This window comes from Drosophila bipectinata, chromosome 3R (genome assembly GCF_030179905.1).
Source record: "Drosophila bipectinata strain 14024-0381.07 chromosome 3R, DbipHiC1v2, whole genome shotgun sequence".
NCBI lineage: Eukaryota > Metazoa > Arthropoda > Insecta > Diptera > Drosophilidae > Drosophila > Drosophila bipectinata.
In genome coordinates this window covers 12,244,138-12,267,241 of record NC_091739.1, presented here as the reverse complement: position 1 = coordinate 12,267,241, position 23,104 = coordinate 12,244,138, and the positions used below count along the sequence as shown (strand labels likewise).

At 40.7% G+C, this 23,104-nt stretch overlaps 1 protein-coding gene across 1 annotated transcript; it reads right to left on the bottom strand.

The window, feature by feature from the left end:
• Positions 1–12,451: 12,451 nt before the first annotated feature.
• Positions 12,452–13,461, bottom strand: LOC108129443 (uncharacterized). The gene is made up of 3 exons (XM_017247421.3): positions 12,967–13,461; positions 12,792–12,914; positions 12,452–12,720 (listed from the first exon to the last, which is right to left on the bottom strand). Exons 1-3 carry the CDS (start codon positions 13,311–13,313, stop codon positions 12,585–12,587), a joined length of 606 nt encoding a protein of 201 aa, XP_017102910.1. The 5' UTR covers positions 13,314–13,461; the 3' UTR covers positions 12,452–12,584.
• Between the last annotated feature and the right edge of the window lie 9,643 nt (positions 13,462–23,104).

The window sequence follows — 23,104 nt, the reverse complement described above, 5'->3', positions numbered from 1 at the left end:
TGCTGCTCTACCCTGTCTGCCCCATCGGGCCCATCCTGCCACGGGCGGTTCCTCCTTTTTGTCACTTGCAGTGGTATCTGTATCTTATCTGCCACACTCTGTCGCCTGCCCATCGTTTTTACAATTTGATGGATTGCTAAAATATTACAGAAATACATTTGAATTTGGAACAGAATCTATCTATTTTGTACTCTCTTTACGATTTTAAATGGCATTTCACAGATGATTTAAATGATTTCTGATAACCCGAGCGGGCACTTCCCACAGAATTTCTTCCCAGAACCGGGCACCCCACAAACCCATTTGTTATTGCCTTATTAACATTGATAATCTCTGGACAGTGGCCAGCTAGTGGCTGGGCTAGCCAGTCCAGGACCAGACTCTAGCCGGCCAACTGGGTCTGAAGACGAAGAGCCGGGTGATGACCCACGCATGCGGCTAAATCAGAACTAGCCATCGAAGCGTAGACGCGACACTTTTGGCCAATTGCGATTGCAACTTGGCCGCCAATTGCATAATTGGCTAGTTGAAATGCGCAAGTGCGAGCGGTTTTTTATTGCGGATGCACTGGCAGACGATTCAGCAGGTTCGATAAGGTAAGCGCCCTGTCTGGCTATTGGTTTTACACTCTTACAATTTTTCTATAATTTAATTACTTAATAAAAGATAGTTTTAATCAAATAATAAATTTTATAAAATTATATAAGAGGGATATGTTTAATATATCCTTTTATCTATCGATCTTATTAATTTTTCATAATAGTAGTTTAATTTTTAAAGTGTCGTTTGTGGTTTAGTGGGTCCTGGAGCTCTGCCGGCTGGCGGTTTTCTAATCGCGTTTATTGATTTAAAGACGGACACCTGACCGCAAATGACTGGGTTTCTATTTTATTCTCGATGACGATTGGGTGCCAATGCCGGCGGCGTTGCAACTTCGCGCCGGACTTCATAATTGCCACAAGTTGACGCACGTCGCACGTGTAGCTACGTGCTGGCATTAAGCTATCCCCGGGCCCATCGTACTCATTTTTTATCACACTTTTATTGCTTTTCTGCGCCAAACGTCTAATGCGATTCTTCATAATTTTTATAGCTTTTTTTATCGCTATTTTCACCCAGACTGCTTCCTCCAGCCAAAATGTCTTGCCTTGTGGGGTGATGGGTTTTTCTGTCTTTTTTTTTCATTGTAGACCCTGTTAATTCTAACTATTTGTTGCAGTTCTTGTTGTTGTTGTTGGTTGTGGTGGCACTTTGACTAATTGCACTGCACTTGCCACAGGGAGCTGCCGCTGCTGCTGTCAGTCAGCTTGTTCAAACAATTTGTCATCTTCTCTGTCATGTCACAAATGGGTGGCTACACTTCTCTATGGGTATGGGTGTGTGGGTTAATTTTTATTAGATTTTCATGGAAATCCTACTTTATAGACTCACCGTCCAGTCAGTCAGTTAGTCAGTCAGTGTGTGTATGTGTGTCTGGGCCACATCGTTTATCACTTCCTTTGACAATTTACATGCAAATCAATCGCTGCCCAGAGGGCCAGACCCACAGATCCGTAATTAAGTTGTTATAGAGGTATTTATACCAAGAAAGTTATTACTAAATTATTCTAAAAATGATTTAATTTTTAAATGAATATATTATAATATTTTTTAGCTTTAAAATGTATGCTTAAGTAGTATTCTATTGGTTTCCAACTCCATTTTTAGCGTTCTGTCGTCGCGAATAAATATATAAAGCCAATAAATATTTTGCAATCCCTCAATCTCGGCTTGGTTCCTGATTTTTCCCTTCCTCATACCCGTGGCCAATCAACTTCAATTTCGTTTAACATTTCTCCAGAGTCTTCGTTGCCCTGCTTGCAGTCCTTAAAGCTCTTCCATCCAAATCCATCCACCGAGTATCGACCCTTGGCTGGAGGACCTCATAAAGCTTTCGACTCGAAGGAAACCAATTTGTTCTGCCGTTTGATTTAAACGGTTTTATGGCCCGTCCTGTTGTTTTCACTCCATGTCCCAGTACTCCCCCTCGGGCTGTCTGTCTCTCTGTCGGTCGACGACCACGACGCGCCCTTAAGTATGCCACTCACAGAGGGCTGCCACCCACTATCCGCCACCCTTCCACCCTCCTAGCCACCCAACTTCTACCGCTTGAGACTGGGGCGATATTTGCAGCATATGCACGGATGATAAGGACAAAGGACATTTCGGTTTCGCAAGACATTTGGTCAGAATTCAAATATATATTTGGGCATGTGTTGGGCTACCGATCTGGCCCCCTTTTAGGATATTTGTATGTGTGGTGCAAATGGCAGACGTAACGGTTTAATCTGTTTTAAATTATTTTTGCTTTTGGCATTTTTGGCGATTTTTTTTAAGAAGAGGGAGAGGGGGGTTGGAGGTGAAAAAGCACAAACACTAAGCGGATTTGCACCGCTAAAAATTATGTTTCTCAAATTTCAAATATCAAACTTATTAAAAATATTATTGAAATTTCAACATACATAAGTTATTCAATTTTAATTAATATTCTGCAGTTTAATTTTTTGGTTTTAAAATATTTTTAAAATCTTACATTTTTTGTTTTTTGGAAGTACGCTGCCCTTTTAATCCCCAAACAATGTTTTGCCGTCTTTGTCATAACCAACACTTGCTTTCTCGCTCTCTCCTTTCACCAACACCACCAAGGAGGCTGAGTATCTGTGTGTGAGGGTCTCGGGGCAAACGCGTTGCCAGGCAACGCTTGGCATCAAGATTAATTTTAGACGAGAAAAAAAGGAAAGAAATAAGTCAAAATGATTAATGGGCTTTAATTTTTGTTGCTGCCGCTGCTGCTGCAGCCCTCTTCTCCTTTCTTTTGCACACTTGTGAGGGTATTGTATGCTCCTTCTCCCTCACTCTGGCTCCCACACTCTTCCGTTCCCACCCCCGCCCACAAAAGGTTGAGTTTTCGGCTATCCGAAATAGTTTCCAAAGGTTAATGCATCATTTTTTGTTGTTTCCAACCATCTTGGCTATCTCTATTCCTGTCCCGCTTCGGCAGATGCTCTTCGCTGAGGGCATCTCTCTCTTGCATCCCCCGCCATCGAAATCTCTCCATCCCCTTGAGGGTCGGCCATGCCGGCTGTTGATTACTTGGGAGTGGGAGCGGGAAGGGAAGTGGGCACTGGGAGCGGGAAGGGAAACGGGATTATGGCTGCGGCAGCCACCTTTTGAAGCTGATTACTTCTGGCGGGGATGGCGGTTGTCAGTATCTTATGGATTTGAATGCAATTCAAAGATACAAAAATATTTAAATACAATTGAGAAGTAAAAAATAATTTAAAAAAATAGAAAAAAGGATAAACAATTCATCTTTAAAAACCTATTAAGTTTCCAACAATTTTTATTATTTAAAAATCTTTTTTTACCAATTTCTTTAGCCAGAATCTCATCCAAAAATCAGAACACTTTTTAGCCCAGATTTCCTCCATCTGACAGTGCCTCTTAGTATTCCAGTTAACTCTTTCCTAACTCGGTCTTCATTTCATTTCCTTTTCTTATTTTTTTGATTATTTTAACTCATTTTTTTTGTTGTGTGCCCTTTTAATTGTGAAATTTCCACGAAATTTTGCGATGCGATGCGACTTTCAGTGAGTTGATTCGTGTTTTTCGAGGCTGACACGATTCCGCCAAAAAGCCAGCCCGACAACGTGGCTACAAAGTCGAAATAAGATTTGGGTTTGGGTTAGGGTTTTGGACTTAGCTGGGGAGTCCAAGTGGCAAGACCGAGTGCGGGGTTGTGTGGGTATGGGTCAGTGAGCAATCCGGACCGCATTTGTGTCATTTTGCGACAACTTTGACATGTGTGACATTGTTTTTTTTGTGCCTCAACTTTGTTTCTTTGGCTACGTTGTTGGCTTCTCTCACTTTTCTGTTTATTTTTTGCGACATTTTCGTGTTGTTTGTCGAGTTTGCTTTTGCGGCTTGCAGCAAACAACAAAAAGAATTATTTGATGTATTTCTTGTCGTTGTTTTTGCCAGTGTCCAGCGTTTTTTTTCTGAGCCAGACTTGCCCATGGCTAGTTAGTTTAGATACGAGATACATAGATATAGATTATGTGTATATGTGTAGATACACACAAGTGTGTGCTTTTGTTTGACTCGAATTTGCCGCTCAGCTTTTTTTTTTGTACAATGTTCGCAGTTTGGCAGTCCCCAGTTCTTAGTTTTTTAGCCGGACTTGGGGTTTTCTTGACCAGCTCGTGCTGTTCTGAACAATGAGCCGAAGTTGGCGGCAAAATACTTTTGAAATTCAAGACGCAGCCAGCAGATGCAGATTCAACAGCAGATACTTTAAAAAGTCCCAAAAAAATCCAAAAGCGTTTCTAATTGTGTTTTCGTAAAAACAGAACGTAAATCTATTTCGCTTGTTTTTCGTATGCCATTTCTTAAAAGACACATTTTTAATATTTGTTTGGACATCTTTCGACTACCGACGGCGCCGCCACCCGCAGCTGCAATATGCAAATATTTTTTACATATGCCAGCGCACATCCTCTATGGATCTAGAGCACATCCTTGCGCCGGAGGATGTTCCGCCCGGCTTTTTTGTTCTATTTTCCACCACTCGCCGTGCTCGCAGCACACAGCCGAGGGACAAAACGAAAAAATCAAGATTTATTTCGATTTTTTATGACTTATTGACTTCTTCACACAAATAAATCACAAAATTTTCTCCATTGTGATGTGTTTGTGAAAATATTGGAAGTGAGTGTGATTTATGGAGGAGTTTTCCACACATGTTGGGAACTACATATTCTCACGGTGGGCATAATTGAAGTAGTAGAGGGAGTAACCAAGATTGGAAACTAGTAGGTGACCTGATCAAAAAACAGTCCAAGAGGCCCTTCAAATATGATTCAAATTATAAACATTTCCTTTTTAAGAACCTGCTCCAACTTTTCTCTAAATCCTTATGCACAATGCAGCAAGATCTAAGCAGAATCGGCTTTGATTTATTTCCACACAGCCAAGAAGACAAACATGAAACTGCATCCAGAGCACACAAAAATTATTTGATTTATTATGAATTTCGTTTTCAAGTTGAAAGTAAAAATCTTGAACTGCATTCGAAGGCATTATGGGACCTATGGATGTAGATATGTATGTACGAATCGATTTCAGATCGACGACAACAATGCGAGCTCATAAATAATAATTTGAGAGAGTGCCGGGCAAAAAGAACGTTGGGAATCTAAAAAGAAGAAGGCCAGACCAGGGCCGGGACAGGGCGAAACTGTAAAAACAGGTAACCTTCGGCACACACACATACACACTCACACTCGAACAAATCGCAGTTCAAGATACAGATACAATGGAAGCAGACAGCGAGACGTGGCTAAAGCCAAAAGTCATGCCTAGTATTCCGACTCCAGCGGCTTAGCGTCTCGAGTTCAAAGCCAGATAATGGACTATGGAGATGCGTTTGCCGAGATATGCGCACCAAATTGCCGCTGCGAAGGACGAATATTAATTTTTATGACCGTACAAAATGACGATTGCATAACTGACTTCGCCAGGTGACTTCGACTTCCTAATGGCCATATGATTTTTCACTCGGAAACCCACACCACACCACACGACGACGACCTTATGACAAGTGACAAAAAGGAAAAGTACCATAAAAATCTATCTGGCGGAACAGCAGGTTTTCACTTTCGTTCTTCTTGTTTTTGTTGCTTTTTCAAGGACACCCTGAGCATTAAAAAAATAGGATGTCTTGGCGAATTTCTTAAAGGTGTTTGCGAGTGTAGGTAGTTTCGCTCCAGGGATTTTTCCTGCTAGATTTGTTTTATTTAGCTTAGCTTTGTGAGTTTTAATTTAGTGTCCTGCCCCGTTTTTTTTTTTGGGAAAGTGTTCTGTGCAGTTTATTTTTTAGTTTTGAGTTTTTTGCGTTCCTTGTCGGGTATCTCTTTGCCATAAATCATTGTCACCCGCTTCGGCGCAATGTCACTGCAAGCGCTTCCCGCTGGGCGCTGGGCGCTGGCCCCCTACTCTGAACTCCTCTGACTCTGACTCCTCTGATTTTTTGACCAAGGCTTCGTTTTCCAGCCACGAATCTACAAAAAAAATACAAAATAAAAACTTCCGAGGACTGACTGTTTTTTGGATAAAAAATTCGGATAAATTTTTTGAAATGGAAACATACAAAAGTAGTGACTTTAATTCTAATAAAAAATTAGAAATCTACGGCACAGTTTTTGCTATTCTTGGAATAATATTCATACAAATTTCAGGAAAATAATCGGTTTAAAAACTAAAATATTATAAGATAAGAGACCCATTCTTGATACTATTTGGGATATCTTTACTTTTTTGCCCAATTTTTAATCCGAAAAGTAAGAGCAATCAAAATACCCAAAGTTACTCATTTCCGCCGGCTTATCAAAAGCCCAGATCCCTAAGGTATTTTGATTTTTGTCCAACTATCCCAAACCGAGACAAACCCATTTTTGACGATCAACAAAACAAAATCATTTCCAAAATTCCGTTTCTGGCCTTTTGTTTTTTGGTAAATTTTAAATGTGTTTTATGTGTGTGAAGTTTGGGTTTTTATTTGAGCGGGTTTTGTTTTATTTAAATTTGTTGTGGCTTGCATATGATTAATTAGCCGTTTCATGTCGCCTTCCATCAATGGGGCTTAAAATATAATTTTCATTTCAAATGCTAACCAAACAAGTTTTCTTTTGTGTTGTTTTGCTGTTTTTTCTGTTGAGGCTTTTTGTTGGATTTGTTTTATTAACAGCAATTTCGTTTACTTTTGTTGCTTAGTTTGGGCTTTCGGCCGAATCTCTAAGGTCGTGATTAATGTTTTTACAAAAGAGTTGTCGCCATTTTTATGCCCACTTATAAATCTTTTTGTGGCTTTGTCATGAGTGTGAACTTGATAAAGAATCCGTTTAAAAGGAAGTCTTTAGTACTGATTTTTAATAAAATAAAAAAGATCTATAAATATTTTCAGAACTTTTCCTGGATTTTTGACCACTGCATGGGCCAGGATTTTATGCCTGACATTGGGCCATAAATCATAAAAGTTTTTGCCCGGCAAACAAAAAGCCGGAGTTTATGATTTTGTCAGCTGTGTAACATTTCCAGCTGATTAAATCGATAAATTATGAGAAAATAATTTCATTTGATGCCAGATATGTATGTATTTGATTGCGAAACAAAAATCGAAACTGGGGAAAGAATGCAAATGGCCATAAACAACATGGCCAGTAAAGGCAAATAAACTTCATAACTGGCTATGGGACTTATTAACAGGAATAGTTATGAGATAAAGTGCAATTTTTAAATGTTTATTAAATTAAATATGAAATCTGACTGCCATCCTGAGCGCAAGTGCAATGAGAGTGGGTGAAATGGCAAAAGGATAAAGAGAAAGAGAGAGGTATGGACTGGCAGACAGAGAGTGCGACAAATATGCAAAGGCCAGACAACTAGGACATCTACAAAAGCAGCAACAACAACAAGGACAATGCGCCGCAACAATGGCCGCATAAATTTTCTATGCGGAGAACCCGAGAGTGTCCTGAGTCTATGTGTGTGTGTGTGCGTTTGCGAGAGAAATGGCTGCCCTTTCCCACCATTCGGATGTGAAACTATGTTGCCCAGGATATGTGCAATAATTCAAAAACGAATTCCAAGTTCAAAGCGCCCATTACTCGTGGCCAGTTCAGTCCGGTTCAGCTTGCAGCTCAGTTTTCAGTTTTCAGCTTTGCAGCTTCAACTCCCAACGAATCCTGCTACCCAAATCCCTAACCTCTTCTGACCTCCTCGTTAGCCCCTTTTTGCAAATTTATGCAAATGGCTAATAAGCCTGTCAACAGTTTGCAGTTTGCAGTACAAATGAGTGATGACCTGGCTCCAGCATCCGAAAAATGCATTTTGAGTTATGAAGTGTTGAATCTCATTGTGGCCAAAAAACTTCTATCTTACTGGGGTGCACTTTGAAAAACAAATCTATATTCTTTATAAATCTTTGAAACTTAAGTTTAAACAATAAACTTTTAAAATTTTACATTTATTTTTAGTTAAAAAGTGAGAAAAAAGCCGTCGGCATTAGTTACTATCGTCAATATAAATTGTATTCATTATTGAGTTCTTAAATGTGTTACGGAATATAAAATTCTTTAGTTTAAAAAGCATATTTGAACAGATAGATAGTTGTATTATATAAAATATTTATTCATACGTTTTTGTATATTTTTTTTTAAAGATTATTTTAATTTTATTATATTTATATCTTTAATATAAAAAGGGCTACATTTGATTTGAATAATGAAAAAATATCCGAATAATATTTGAATAATGACTATATACTATCTATAAACTTCTTTATCTATTAAGATACTAAATACATCTTATGTTATTCTAACATCCTTTGCAATTTTTTCCCCCATTTTTGAAAGTGTATCTTTAAGGAAATTGAAAAGTCAAGCTCTGGCACTTACCTTTTTAATCCAATACGTGTGCTTATCCTTCAATCCTGGAGCTTGGGAAATTTCTCAGTTGAAGTGAAACTTTGAGATAAAACTTTTTCTTTCTTATTTTTATTTTTTTTTTTATTTTTTGGCTGTCTACGATTATTTTCTTTTTTGACTGCAAGAGTTAAAACTTTTGCCTTTGCGTTCCTCGGCTAGTGTGTAGATATATTGCTCGTTTTGCGGGGGACTAGAAAACGTTGTGCGGCAGATTCAAGTTTTCAGGTGCACGTTTTTAAGAATTAGTAGATAAAACACTTAGGTAGTAGGATTTGGCTTGATCAATTGGAACTTTTTAGCACACTTTAGTGATATTGCACAATTAGTAGCGGGATAAATCCAGACACCTGCCAGACACTCTCAAAAAGATAAACGCGCGCGAATTCTTTTTCCTGTTTATCGCCCCCCGGTCTGTGTTTTTGTTTTGATTTGCTTGCTGGTGTTTTTATGGCGATTATTATTATTGTTATTATTTTGGGTTTAATGTCTGCGCCGAGCGAGGGCCACTGTGCGACTGCGGTTCTAATTTTTTACGATTATTGTTATGATTATTTTTACGGCCTGTGCGATCTTTACGGGCTGGGGAAGCGCCAAAAAGCGACCGCGACGGCGGAGAGCGAGCGAAATAGTGTTCAGTACCGTTTTCACCGTTATGTCTCTGGGATCCCCACAAACACAGACAGACACACACACACAGACACTGGCTCGCACACGTGGGCAAAACAGCGTACTCGGCTCGAGTGCTTTGTTCGATGTTGATTTCTTTACGACTCCTATCAAACTAAAACCATAAAGCATTCAATTCCAACCATATACATGTGAAAATCCCAGCGAGAACTCCTTATTAATCCAACGTTGGCGTTGGCGCTGGCGCTGGCGCTGCTCAGCTCTGCCGCTTCTGTTGGCGTTGGCGCTAGCGTTTGCCTTCGCGTGTACGTCAGCGTTGACTGCGACGCCAACAGCGACGCCGCCGCCCATAAAGTATTTGCCAAAAGAACCGTTCTGCTCTCGTGGTCTTTTGAGTGACTGAGCGAGCGAGTGAGTTAGTAGCTGAGCCGCTCTTCTCGGCTCTGCCATGCGAAATTCACGAAGTTCACCCGCCGCCGGCAACATGGCTCTGGACTTCAGTATCCGTACTCAGAAGTCTCCTTACGCGGGAATGTGGGCTACGGTTTTTTTTGTTGCAATTAGGATTATTTTTTGATTTAATGGTACGTTTTGTTTATGATTTTTGTTGAGAATTGTAGTGTAATGTTTTGATTTAACAAAATAGTATATTAACTGCATAGTTCAGATGAATTTTTTGAGTTCCTAAACCTACAAATATTTAGATACTCTGAGTTTTTTTTAAGGATAGGAATTTATAATTGAAATCTTCATTTTTTTTAAAAGACTAGATAATTTAGAATGGTATGTTTAACAAAGAAAATTTTTTTAGATGTAGTAAAGAATGAATCCAACAAATTTATAATAAAAAGGAAGATTTACATATATATTAAAAACTTACTAAAGTTACACTAAAAATTTCAGGGCCTAATGAAATTCAAAAAGTTGATGGTACATTTTTTCTGAACAAAGCAATACACTTAATAGTACAACTTAAACTTAAATTAAAAAAAAAAAATACTTAAATTCATAAAAAAAATATGTATTTATATTTCTTAAAAAATAATATAAATAAAAAAAATTAACTATTAAAAAATAAAAACTATTTCCTCTCACATTATTTCGAACTCTCTAATTTTGAAAATAAAAACCAACATAAAATGGAATGGCAGGGTGAATGAAACGGAATGACAGTGAGAATGAAAGGGAAGATAAAATGGATGATAAATGATAAAACGAGACGAATATACTTCCAGAGCGAGATGGCGAATGTGACGAATGTGGCCATTATTTTGCTTAATGTGTGTCGTGAGCGTGCCGCGCTGCTCTTTTTTCAATTGGGATTTCTCACATAAATTTACGCAGTCGTCGTCGTCGGCAGCGCAGTCAACGCTGCGTGGCTGCTCTGCTGAAGTTGGCAGAGCAGAGCGTACAGTGGCAGAGGCAGAGCTCTGCGCTCCCAGCGAGAGTCACTTGGCTCCTTTGGCACGGGTAGCGACCTAGCGCGCTGAGAATTCCAATTGGAGCAACGTTTGCCAGCGGCAAAATCTTCGAAATAAATATACGACAAAAAAAGTATTCGAATAGATATTGAGATATATTTTTAGGAAAAATAAATGATTAATTTTTCTAATTAGTTAAACATTTTTTTTCGGTTTGTATATTGTTTTTTTTTTAATTGACAATATCCAAATTTATAAATTGAAATCAAAAGTATTGAAAATTGTATGTCTTGGAAATTAATAGATTTTATAAGTAATAAACGCGATTATTGAGAGATGAAATTTTATTGAATGAAACTTTTGTTTGAGAAAGGTTTCTTTTATTTTGATTTAAGTTTTTGGGTGTTGGGAATAAATAAACACAATTTTGATTGTATTCAAGATATTATATATAAGATATATTCAAGATTGAAAGAAAATTATTACCTGTAAAAAAGTATTCATTCACTTACCCTAAAGACACAAAAACTAATGAAAACTTATTAAAAATGTTCAAGCTTTTTAGCTTAAAGTAATACCCATATATGTAATTGTTATTATAGTTGAATTTTAAGATTAAAAAATAAATATGTTTTTGTAGTCATGGAGCTTGTATTTGCAGAAATTTTTAAACTTTTGCCGACCCCCAAACAATTTTACACTCAATTATGTGCCGGCAATAAATATCAAGAAAACGAATGAATCGGTTTTAAAAGCACACTTGGCGCCCCCGCTCCGACACCCCATTTCCCCTTCACCATCCGTCCCTGCCTGCGCCACCCACTCCAATGGGGATGCGTTGCGGCCCCAGTTTTCCTCCATCCCTCTTGGAAAGAAGGGTCCCCTGGATGTTGCCCGTACGCATCGCTGCTCTTTGACAACTGTGCGACTCTAAATCATTCAATTCGGGTCCAGGATCAGGCGCAGACCCAGGCTCAGCTGGAATCGAGTACCCGCCGGTGTCTCCTGGCCCACGGGCGACGGCTCTCGGTTCTTGGTCCTTTTTTGTCCCCGTGTGCTGGTGTCTCGGTGTGGCGTTCACCTTGGAAAATATTTTCACATGCCGTCGCTGCCACAGACAACTCGCCCCAAAAGCCAGCGTTTCCGCTCCAGCAAGCTGCAGCAACAACTAAAAAAACAAGTACTCGTTGTTGGAATACTTTATAGACTAAAATATACCTTGTAAACATTTTTAGATATATTATATTAATTTTTTCATGGCCTTACTATAAATACTTGAAGAAATAATAGCTATTATCCTACCTAAAGGATACATTAAAGATCAAGAAAAATATTCACATATCAGCAAATATTTTCAGATTGTTTTAAAATTAGGTTCTTGTAAAAAAATCATAATTAACTTTATATATTCTCTGATTTTTAATAAAATATTCAAAACTAAATATACCCGTAAAACATAATTTTAATGGGTAACCAGTAAGGCAAGGAAGGGGACATCGCGCGTGCCGTTCAGCTGGATGGGAGACTTCAAAAACCCAGCCCTGTTGCCTGTTCCCGGTTCCCTTTTCCCGGTTTTCTGGTTCCCTACTCCACTCCAAGCAATTCCAGCAAATAAGTCAACCTGTGCAACCTGGGCAACAACAACTATAACAACAACAACAGGGATAGCAATCCCCCCAAAAGTGATCGATGAAGTTGCCCGCCAAATTTACGACGTGAAACTTTGAATTGTTTCGCATGTCGGTTCGATTTTGCCATCTGCCAAAAGGAACTTCCCTAACCCCATGGAGTACCTCTGTCGCAATATACCCGCACAGTTTCCTGTGGCACAGTATAAGGCTTTAGTTTTTTTTTTTTTTACTTTATTTTCAAGTATATTTTTATTCAGCTCATATTCTTGTAGCTTATTTTTGTGTTGCTTGTACTCTAATGTTTTTATGGTATTAATTGCATTATGAATAGTATTACATAATTGATTATTCTTGAACCAAAATTTAGTCAAAAATTGTTAATATCATGTGAAATTGGTAGCCATTATTCTATCATAGCGGCGTTGCTCCTTGGGAGTTAGCTTACAGAATTCTGTTTCAAAAATCTTAAGCTCGTTTCTTGTATGCAAAGGTGGCCAGAGGGTGGTATAAGCCATGGTCCTGCAACATATTATATATTTATTAACAAAAAAAAATTCTAATTATATTGCATTTTTTTTGTATATATTTACCTAACAAATTGCCAGGCACAGTCTGCATTCGGTTGATTATCGATGAGAAGGCGAATTTCCTTTTTTGACTGGTTTCGGTACTCCCCACGGGTACTATGATACATCTCCACACATCGTACCTGTCTGGAAGCAAAACAAAATCAATAAATGGCTATCCGATTATGCAGATTCTTACAATGGAATTTTGTGACGTTTAAAATTGGGCTCAAGGACTGTCTCCTTTTCGTCATCGAACACCTTTTGATATACGGGTACATAGCTTTCAAGACCCAGATCTATATCTTTTTCGTTGTAATCTGGATCGATGTACTTAACATCATCCTTGTGGCGCTGGTACATTCGACTTAACGAGTATCTCGTTTCCGTGGCGCTGTATCTTACAAAGATGGATGCATTAACAGAGCGCATTCCCTTGGACTTTCTAATAAGCTCCATAGTTTTTCTCTTTTCGGCCATTTCGGTCTTGCGATCGACGGACGGCATGGAGGAGCTAGTCCTAGAGAAAGAGACAAACCCACTCATATTGGCAATTTAAGAAATACGCTTCTTGGGAATAATATCCTTATTTTAGTTCGGAGTTTATTTGTGTTTCTGTGTGATGTATAGAACCAATGATACTTTCATTTGGAATTTAATGAACTTTCTAAAAAGGCTATACAGATCGAAATGAAAACATTTGTATGATTTGGATTTTAATATAAAGTGTCTACGACGGATCATATAGATATAATCGGCATACAAATGTCACTGAAATTATTCAACTGTCCTATACGTGTTTCTATTAGAATATCTTACTTTTCTCACTTAAAACGGATTAATATCTGAACTGATCGCTAGAATTAAGCAGAAGCGATAAATCTAAAAGCTGCGAAACTGGTTCTCCATTGCACATTTTCAATGCCATTATTTAAGTTTGTAGAATTAGCATTTTGAGGGCATTTTCCGTTAGTTGGCATGCAAGCGGATAATCAGTCAAGTCGATCAGGTGAGTCAATAAATAATCCACCATTCCCCCCTGACCACTGAGCTCCAATGGTTGCACAGAAGTCGCGGAGTAGACAACCACCAGAATCAGGAGGCAGTGGGACATGTGTACATATGACAGCATTTTAATGGTCGTTTATCATAATTTGTCTCCGGCTCAGGCTAATGCCAACAGAAATTGTTGATAAACACTGGGGGTTCTATGGGTATTCCTGGATCCTTGACACTTGAATGTTAATTGAGGACTCGCGCCCACATGCCACACATCCTTGAGGTTGGCTGATTGATTTCCATGGACGCAGGGGATTATCGATTTAAGCTCCGCCGCTTAATGGCCACTATTTATATTTATTTAGCTAGTTATCAGCAAATAAATCCAGCGACCCCAGCAACTAAACCCATTTCGGAGGCATCTAATGATATGATTATGAAAAATACTAAAGACCCGTAAGCGAAACGGAGAGCGAAAATAAAATACGACTCACAGATACTTGTACGGTGGTGCTGGCTGGCCATGCAGATACGGATACGGATATTTATGTATCTATGGGATCGAAAGCAAATGCGTGTGCGCCATTAAAATGAAAGAAGGCGGAACGCCTACAAAGTTGGGGCCACCGGCGGGGCAGGGCAGGGCTGTGGGCGGTGGGCAGTGGGAGGTGCCCTTGGTTGTGTTGACTGGGTTGGCTGTGTTGGGGGTGGTGAAATACGATGTGGCAACACCCAGCGGCGCCACTAACATTCACGCACACAACCACACCAGGCTCACCCACACTTTCTCCCTTTCCCTTATTATTTTTTGTGTTTCTTTTCCTATTTTTCTGGGACCTCGCACGCACGCACTCGACACATGGCGCTATCGGCGCTTCCGGTGCGTGCGTCTCCCTCGACCCAACCCCCAAAAACACCCACACCCACAGCCCCTCTCGCCTCATCCCCCGGCTCGGGCTCCTTTGAGGCCTGCTTTCTGGCAGGCGTGGTTGGCAAGCCCTAGGCGATTCCAGAAGCTGAAAGCAGCACAAATACAAGGCTGGGACACAGGCTGCCGAGCGGACCAAAATAAGAATCTAAAACGCAATAACTTTGGGGTGAAAATAGCCGAAAATATCGATGGAGGAGGATACATCAGCAAGGATGATATAAACGAAGGTTAGATACCCTTAAAGAATAGTTAACTAATAATATTAAAATTAAGGTGAAGAAAATATATAAGTAGTTGCTGTGGGAATATTATTCCAAAGAACAACTTTTTTATGATTATTTAGAGAGGGGCTTTTAAGAATTAGTGGAGTAAATAATAATTATTTAATGGTATTTATTGTGTAAGAAATATATTAATTATGCTATTCATAGCTTAAAACTCTTAAAGCAACATCTTTATTCTATAAAAAATAAACAAAATGAATATTTTTAAATGAAATGACTGAGTCTTAGGGCCTAAAAAGATTACAAAATATTCAAACTTCAAAAAGCTCTACTAACCCAATTCCTTAACATAATAATTCTTTACAAAGAGTATCAAAAAACTTAAGAAAAGAAAAAGAACCGAAAAAAAATGCTAAGCAAAATAAGCGGCAGAAAAAAATGCCAAAATAGAAATAAATTCCTTTGTGTGCTCTTATCTATATGATTTGTGATTCTGGGTGTCGTCAATTGTTGTTGTTTTTCTTGCAGCCGCAACCACTGACAATGAGTGGGCGAGTGGGTCAGTGGGCGGGGCCGTATTCAACCCCCGAGCATACGACCTAATGGAATTTTTGTATAGCGTGGATGTTGGGACATCCTCGAAGAAGGACTTGTCTCAGCGAGGCCCTTGGAACTCGGGCTAGTATCAAAGATATTTCGCACATAAATTTGAAAGTCAAGACAATCTATCTTGTGCCACCCGCACGTGAAATTCTTTTGTCCCAAGGCGAAGAGCAGCTTTGGAAATAAAACACCGAAAACACACACAAAAAACTGCAAATTTTCCAGGCCGCGTCCAAAGCTTAATGAAATATCTACAAGCCAGAGAATGCCGCAAAATATAAATAATACCTCATAATGTCGTGAAGTATCTGACAAGGAATAGAACTCAAGGAGGAGAGTAAGGTGAGGCAGTGGAGGGCAGTCGTATCCGTATATTATAATAATGCGGATAAAGAGATACAATTTCATTGATATCGCCTAAAAGTCCAATATTCACAGAGATTTATGGCCAACTTGAAGATGATCCCCCTCGGTCACCTACCCCACCTCTCACCTCTGGAGAACCAGACCCGAGACATGGCTTGACTTTTTTTTCGCCTCGTTTGGTCGCTTTTTTGTTGCTGTTGAAAAAAGAGATTCATGTTCATGGCCAAGATACAGCACAAAATTATCAAATACTCGCACACACCGTATGCACATACTTTTATTGTGCCGCGCTGCAGATACGAAGATACAAAGATACTCGGATACTCAGATACACAGATACAAGATACATATGCGAGAACATCTAGAGGAGAACAAACGATTTTTGATAAATGCCCATCATTACACTTTTCATTATGGCGATCCATTTATCACCGCCATTGTGATAAGTTCTAAGACTTGGCTTTTGGTGCCAAACCTTGTTTTCTTTTTGGCCAGAACCATTAACGGTAAATTGTCCAATTAGAAGTGAGATAGATTAAAATTAATGCGAGCATGTGAATTAATAAAATAACAAGAAAAGAGATGAGTTTTTTCAAGGTATTTTGAAGTTGGAAGATAGAATTTAATTAAAAGAACTGGGTCTTAATAGAAAACCTCTAACAAAGGTCTATAAAATAAATATTTTGAGCATTTTTCTTGAACTGAATGTAGAACATTACCGTCTGATTTTCACTTTCATTTTTATTTTTTGATTTATTTAGTTCTTTGATTTGTATTCGGCCATTGTGTTGTGACAGCAGAGCAGCCTTGATGGGGTCAGATGACCGACGACCGACGGCCCTGAAAAGCGAAAGTGAGCGATCCATTATGACCACACCTGAAACAATGGATCGGGGAAACTCAATGCAGAAGGTTGAGCACTGCCCTCGCAGCGTTTCAAATTTCGAGACCAAAAATCATCAGGTGGTGGTGGTGGAAAAGTCAGAGGCTGGCTGGAGGGCTAATTAACCCGAATGCCGACGTGTGCACGTAATAATGCATCAGGCAAAGGCATAAGCAATGCTCTGCAGTTGGCACCAATAAAATGGAATAATTGTTGCAGCGATGCCAGGCGTCCTTGGCAGGGTGTTTTGGCCCCGAATTTAGTGGTGCAAGGTCACGGCGAACGCAAACCGAACGGAGAACGCCGTCCCAGGAATCAAGGTTAATTGTCCATTAAGGCGGGCGGCAGTGGCAGCGTCGTGGAGTGGTGTGGCGCGACATGGAGGAGAAAGTGCAAGTGCAAGTGTCTGGGAAATGCCACCAACGAAATTGCCATTGCAACTTAACCAACTGCACTGGCCCTACGTATCCATGAGTGGGCTTGAGTGTAAGTGTGTGGGTAATTTATGAGGTCAATGCGCTTATTCCGGGGTGCTGACTTTGCGTTTTAGCTTCTAGCATTGCTTGGGAGGACTAAACATCATATTCTTTTCTTTTATTCCTTCTAAATGCAATCAGGATATCCTTCACAGGAACCTTGACTTCATAGTCCATTGTCCAGTAGAAATAAGGAAATCATTTAAAGACTCGCACTTCAAGGGCCGACTACGAATGACCAACCCAAGCTCGAGAACACCCACATAGACACACTATAATGAATTCAAAATCACTTCCGATTTGTCGATTGAATAAAATTACTACAATAAATTGGCACACACAAACAGAGACTCACAGACAGGGCCTGGCCTCGAGTAATCCCCAACGAGCTGGGGGGCAGGACAAGTGAAAAAAGATTGGCACCACTTAAAAGAAATTGCCAATGATAATGATAAAATAAACAACAACAAGCAGCTTAAGCCGGAGACGAGGCCGACGAGGAGGAACAGCTTGGGCAGCCGCCGGAACTTGTATCCTTCTTCCTGCCAGTACCTCCCATCCCATCCACCCACACCCGCTAACAAAAACACACACAAAATAGACAGAAACTCAAATAAACAAAATGCCTACGAAAAGTTTTCTTTTCATTTCCATAAAAAAAAAACAAGGAAAAGCGAGGAAAACAAGTTTTGTGCTGGATTTTTCGGGGGGCCTGGTGGGGCGGACTGGGAACAGAGAAAAACCGTAACCGAAACCGCATTTTCTCCGTTCCAACGATTGTGGGTGGGTCCTCCGGGTCGGTTCCCGTTTTCGGTTGCCTGATTTTGATTCCGGCTACGACTCCGATTCCGAATCCGTATCCGACTCGATGAGTTTTGAGGTAAGATAAGGCCAAACAAACATGGAGTGCTACAGTGTGGAGGGTGTGGTGCTGATGGTTGGTGGTGGCGGAATCCTGAGGGAAATCGGTTTCACTCAATTTCCAACCCACACACGGAAAACATGGAGATAGGAAAACACCCTCGAACAAGTGGCCAAGATATACGAAAAGTTTGTGCCCGTCTTCCCGGGGGATCAACAAAACCTAATCGCTTATGGCATTTGCCTGAAGAGCCAACCGGGAATATGTCAGCTCTCCAAGTGGATTTGCCCTTTCCCGACATTTTTTCTTTATCTTCCTTACCAGATGCAAATCGGCCAGATGTCAATCTGCAGTTGTAACTGATTGCCACTTTGATTTTGTCCATCCCTCCTCGAGGGTTTCTCTGATTTGGAATACCTCAATTAGCCGAAAGCACTACAGGGTTTGTGTTCCTTCGATTTGGGCCATTCAAGTGCAGCTACAAATTGGATATACCCTTCATTTATCCCCTGAAAGTTTGGGGAACTTGGTGATTTAAATGCATCATGCAATAGAATTCAGGAAATAAAAAAACAATTTTTTATGAAGTTATAAAATTTATTTTGTGATTATTGTATTTAAAAATTCTACAAAATTATATAATCTACGTTGTATTTATTGCCAAGCCCCACGAGTTATGTCATATTCGAGTGCACATTTTCATTGAAGGAAACGGCCAGAACGTGCCAGGAGGTATACAGGTACAAAAATACATTTTTTGAATACATACTTGACTAACTTGAATTCCCGAAATGAGCATTTGAAGTGAGGCAGGCCACGTCGCACAGTAATTGGCTGACGAATGCGGAACGCCTCTATTCCGCCCGGTGATGAGATCTTTATTTATAAATTATAATTCAGCTAGAAGATCAAAGCTAGCTGGGAGTGCGGTAGGTCTAGTCTAGAGTCTAGACTGGTTCTGGCTCTATCACTGTGTTTTCTTTGTGTATTAGACGAGTGCGCAGAAAAGCTAGAGGGACGATAAAAATTCCAAAGCATTTGTGCAATTTGGCAGCTAACAAAAACGGGCTGGACAAAACCAAAAGCAAAACGTGTTAACACTGACCAAACACCGTCCCTCCCATGCCTCCACTGAAAATCCATAAAAAGTCAACAAAGACTGCAACTCGGAGATGTCCCGACTGCAAATCGCATTCATTTCAGATGGATAGCTTGGGTGTGGATTGCTGGGAGGGCGGAAGGGTGGCTGGGTTGGGTGGTGGTTGGGTGGTGCAGGAGTAATATGCCATCAACAATGATGAGCAGATTTACATGCAAGTGCCGAGCTCCGGACTGCAATGACTTTTAGCTTCTGCTGCTGCTGTTGCAGTTTCTACTATTCCGCCTTTTTGCTTCCATGTTGCAGTTGCCGTATAGTTGCTGCATTTTGCTGCATGTGTCGTCTCGGTTGCAGTTGAAACGGAACCCGCCGTCGTCGCTGGGCGACTCCACTCAACATCGACGACGACGACGACAACGACTTAATTAAAACGTGAGCTAAATGCAGCATGAAAATAATGAAAAACTGACCGAGTTGCAGGTGGAAATGCTGGCAGACCAATGGGAGGTGGGCAGAGGAGTGGCCTTAAAGGGGGTTTCAAAGAAATAAAGATAGGAAATACATTTTAGAGTCAACTAATTAAACCGAGGAGTTTTCCTCTCATGGCCTATCTAATCCTACTGATTCCTAAATATAAACTGGTTTCAAGTAATAACCACTCTTTCCACAAACCCCATCGTTGCTCCGCCTCTGGAATTGGAAGCCAAGCCAATTGGCTTAGACCCCACCAATTCCAGTTATAATTAGTGTCAACAACCACATTACAATGCCAGCCCCCTTGCAAGTCCACCAGCCGTCTCTCCATCCATCTGCTGCTCCATGCAATCAAATCCAAAACTGTCGAAACTGTCATTAACTGGAGGAGACATAGTCCCCACATGGAAGCCAAGGGACAGGCGTACCTATTTCGGTCGCCGGCTGTGAGGACAACGGGTTTGATTAGCCAAGAGCTGCAGCGGGCTATAAAAACGACGATTGTTTGGGGCAACTGCAAATGCAAATGCAACAATTTGCACACTTGTCGCTGGTTGTCGTGTGATCCCATCGAATCGGCTATTCGCAGCACGATCTGCATCGCTTTCGCTTCGGGGTCTCTTATTATATGGCAACCTGTATTTTATATGGCAGCCAGAGGCACAAAACACGATTTTTCATTCTTTTTATTGCACCTCCAATCAAAGGTGAGGTCCTACATACCAATTAGTTCCTCCAAACTGACGTCTAGTGGTTTTCCGAAAAGATATTAAAAATAATATTATTTTTTGATAAAATTACTGCTATAAGTTTTATTCGAATTTTATAACTGAAAATATTTGAGGCTTGTTGAATATCCAGTCTAACATCACCTCTTGTAATCACTTTTATGGTGCGACAGTATCCATTAACCGTATGTCCCGTAATGAACTTCCCATAGACCAACCCATAGACCCGTTGCCAATAATGCAATAGTCTAGAAACGGATTGAGGACCGGAGAAGAGCTCCTCTAAGTACATTCATTATGGGCAGCACCCAATTACTTCCATTCGTTGCTCCCGGCATTACTTTATCTGCTTTCGTATTCAAGTGTGAAGTGCCCGGCAAATGCACACGCAATTTAAATGAGCAAAAACCCGCCCCCAAGGCGGCTGATGGGTGGCAGGAGGAGTTTCCTTTTCGCCCCTCCGGTTCGTCCTGGCCACAACTCAAGTAGAAGCGGCAAATGAGTTTTCTCTACTTGTCTGTGTAGGTGGTGTGTATGTATGAGTGTGCGTGGGTGGGTGTGGGTGTTGGTATGGGTGTGTCTGTATTCAAAGGAAAACCAACACCCACCATCCCCACAGCCTCCTGGTTTCCTCTTTTCCCGAACCGCACACCTTTAATCAGCATCTGCTGCTCGCATCTTCAAGTTGCCACAAAATGCTTTATTGCATTTTGTTGTGTTATATTACCCTGGTGTACCCACAGACAGCGAGGCAGCGGAGGATAGAATGATGCACTGAGAAAGAAAATGTATTATAAAGATAATCCTTTTAATTCTTAGGTCTTGAATCTATAAGACAAAGTTCGAATTAATATTTAGGACCTCTACCACTCAGTTTTCATTAGAAAATTCAAGAAAATAATTATAATTTAAATAAGAATAACCTTATTTTTTAACAGTGTAAAATAAGGAAGACTAGAACGAAGGCAGCAGCTTGCGATCCGGACACGGATACGGGCACGGATCCGACGACGGACACGGAGCCGGGCCCGGCCGGGCTGTCAGTCCGGTTCGGTGCCCGGGAGCTCCACCGCATTCCTTCCTCGGCAAAGCCCCCACTTCTCGCCACACAATCCTCCCCGGGTCCTGGAAAGTAGCCGAGGCAGCACAAATGTCCTTTTCTTGTTTCTGTCCACCCCTCTCTTCTCGCCCCTGACACAGGAGCTGTTGTTGTTTTTCTTTTATTCTCATTCTGCTGCGTTTTCTTTTGGCATTTTTCGAAATTAGTTTTTGCTCTGTGCGAGTCGAGTTGGAAAAGGAAAGCGATGGGGATGGCGGAGAGGGGGGGAAAAGGACGAGGGAAGATCAAGGAGCGAGGGGGACGAAGACGGAGTCGAGTCGGTTTTAATATATAGCATCCCATACATATTTATAGAGCTGCGGCACATTCATCTTCAGACCCTCGCACGGCACCGAGGCAGCAGCCCCCCATTCCACCCACTCACCCACTCACCCACTCGCCCGCTCAGCTGTCACCCACTTAAGTTGGCATAAAGTAGGAAAAATGGTTGTTATTTTCTGCCATTGGCAACATCATCACCAGCCATGAATCCAGTATCCGTTGCGGCGTCAAACTGAAAACGTTAACATTAAGGATGCCCGCTAATTTTCTGAGAAAAAAAGAAAGGATGGATGGGAGCTTGATGAGTCCTGGCCACTTAAAAATGCCACTTGGACACATCTGGTGCTCCAACTTGGGATTTATCTTAGTGTCCTTAAGGAGTGTGGAGCAAGAGGCCTAACCCTGGACCAAGCTGACCTGCTCGGGCAGGATGCACAGTGGTAGAGGGATAAATATTTCAAAGATAATTATAAAGATATTTGAAATATTAGTTTTAATTTAGATAATTCATATTAAATTAAATTAAATTTAGGACATAACACTTCAATTGCCAAAAGTTCTACAATTTGAAACCAAACTAGAAACAAGACTAGAAAGCAGGATCAGGATCCTTGACAGAATTTAGATGAGACCCACAGATAATTCATTCGCTCGTTGCGGCACAAAGCCAAGGGGTTGCTGTAAGGACTCGGATATATACACCTAATATCCTTTTTTTTCGCACTTTTCACTCGCCGTCCTGGCTCACGCAATTTGCTTTCCAAAGATGAGAAACAAGAAACAGAAAAAAATAAAAATAAACGAAAATAGGGGGATGGTGGGGCTGCCACTGAGTGGGGAACAACAGTAGCAACAAGAACAAATAAAACATTTTATATAATCTTGGGAAATATATCACACTTAGCTGGGACTTCAACTCGGGCCCCCATCCTCCACCATTACCAAAGTAGAATATTTTCCTTTTCTTTCCAACGTCTCAGCTCTTCCCTGGGCTGTCCTTCCATCTGTCCGAATGTCCTTCTGTCTGTTCTTCCTTCAGGCACCATCTTGCAGCCAAGTTGCTGATGGTGGTGCCCTTGCCGATGGTGGTGGTGCCTTGCCAGGGTGACTTTCCGGTGGGTGGTGGTGTTCATCTTCGCTACGTGCGAGAAAAATACCCTCGAACATATTAAATTGCGAATGCTGAAAATGCTTTATGGCTTTTCAGTTAGATTTATTTCCATTTTGTATGTTTTATTTATTTATATTCGGCTTTGCCAGCCGTTCCACCAAATGTGCCTCGCAGCCATCCCCTCTCGATCCCTGAACTGT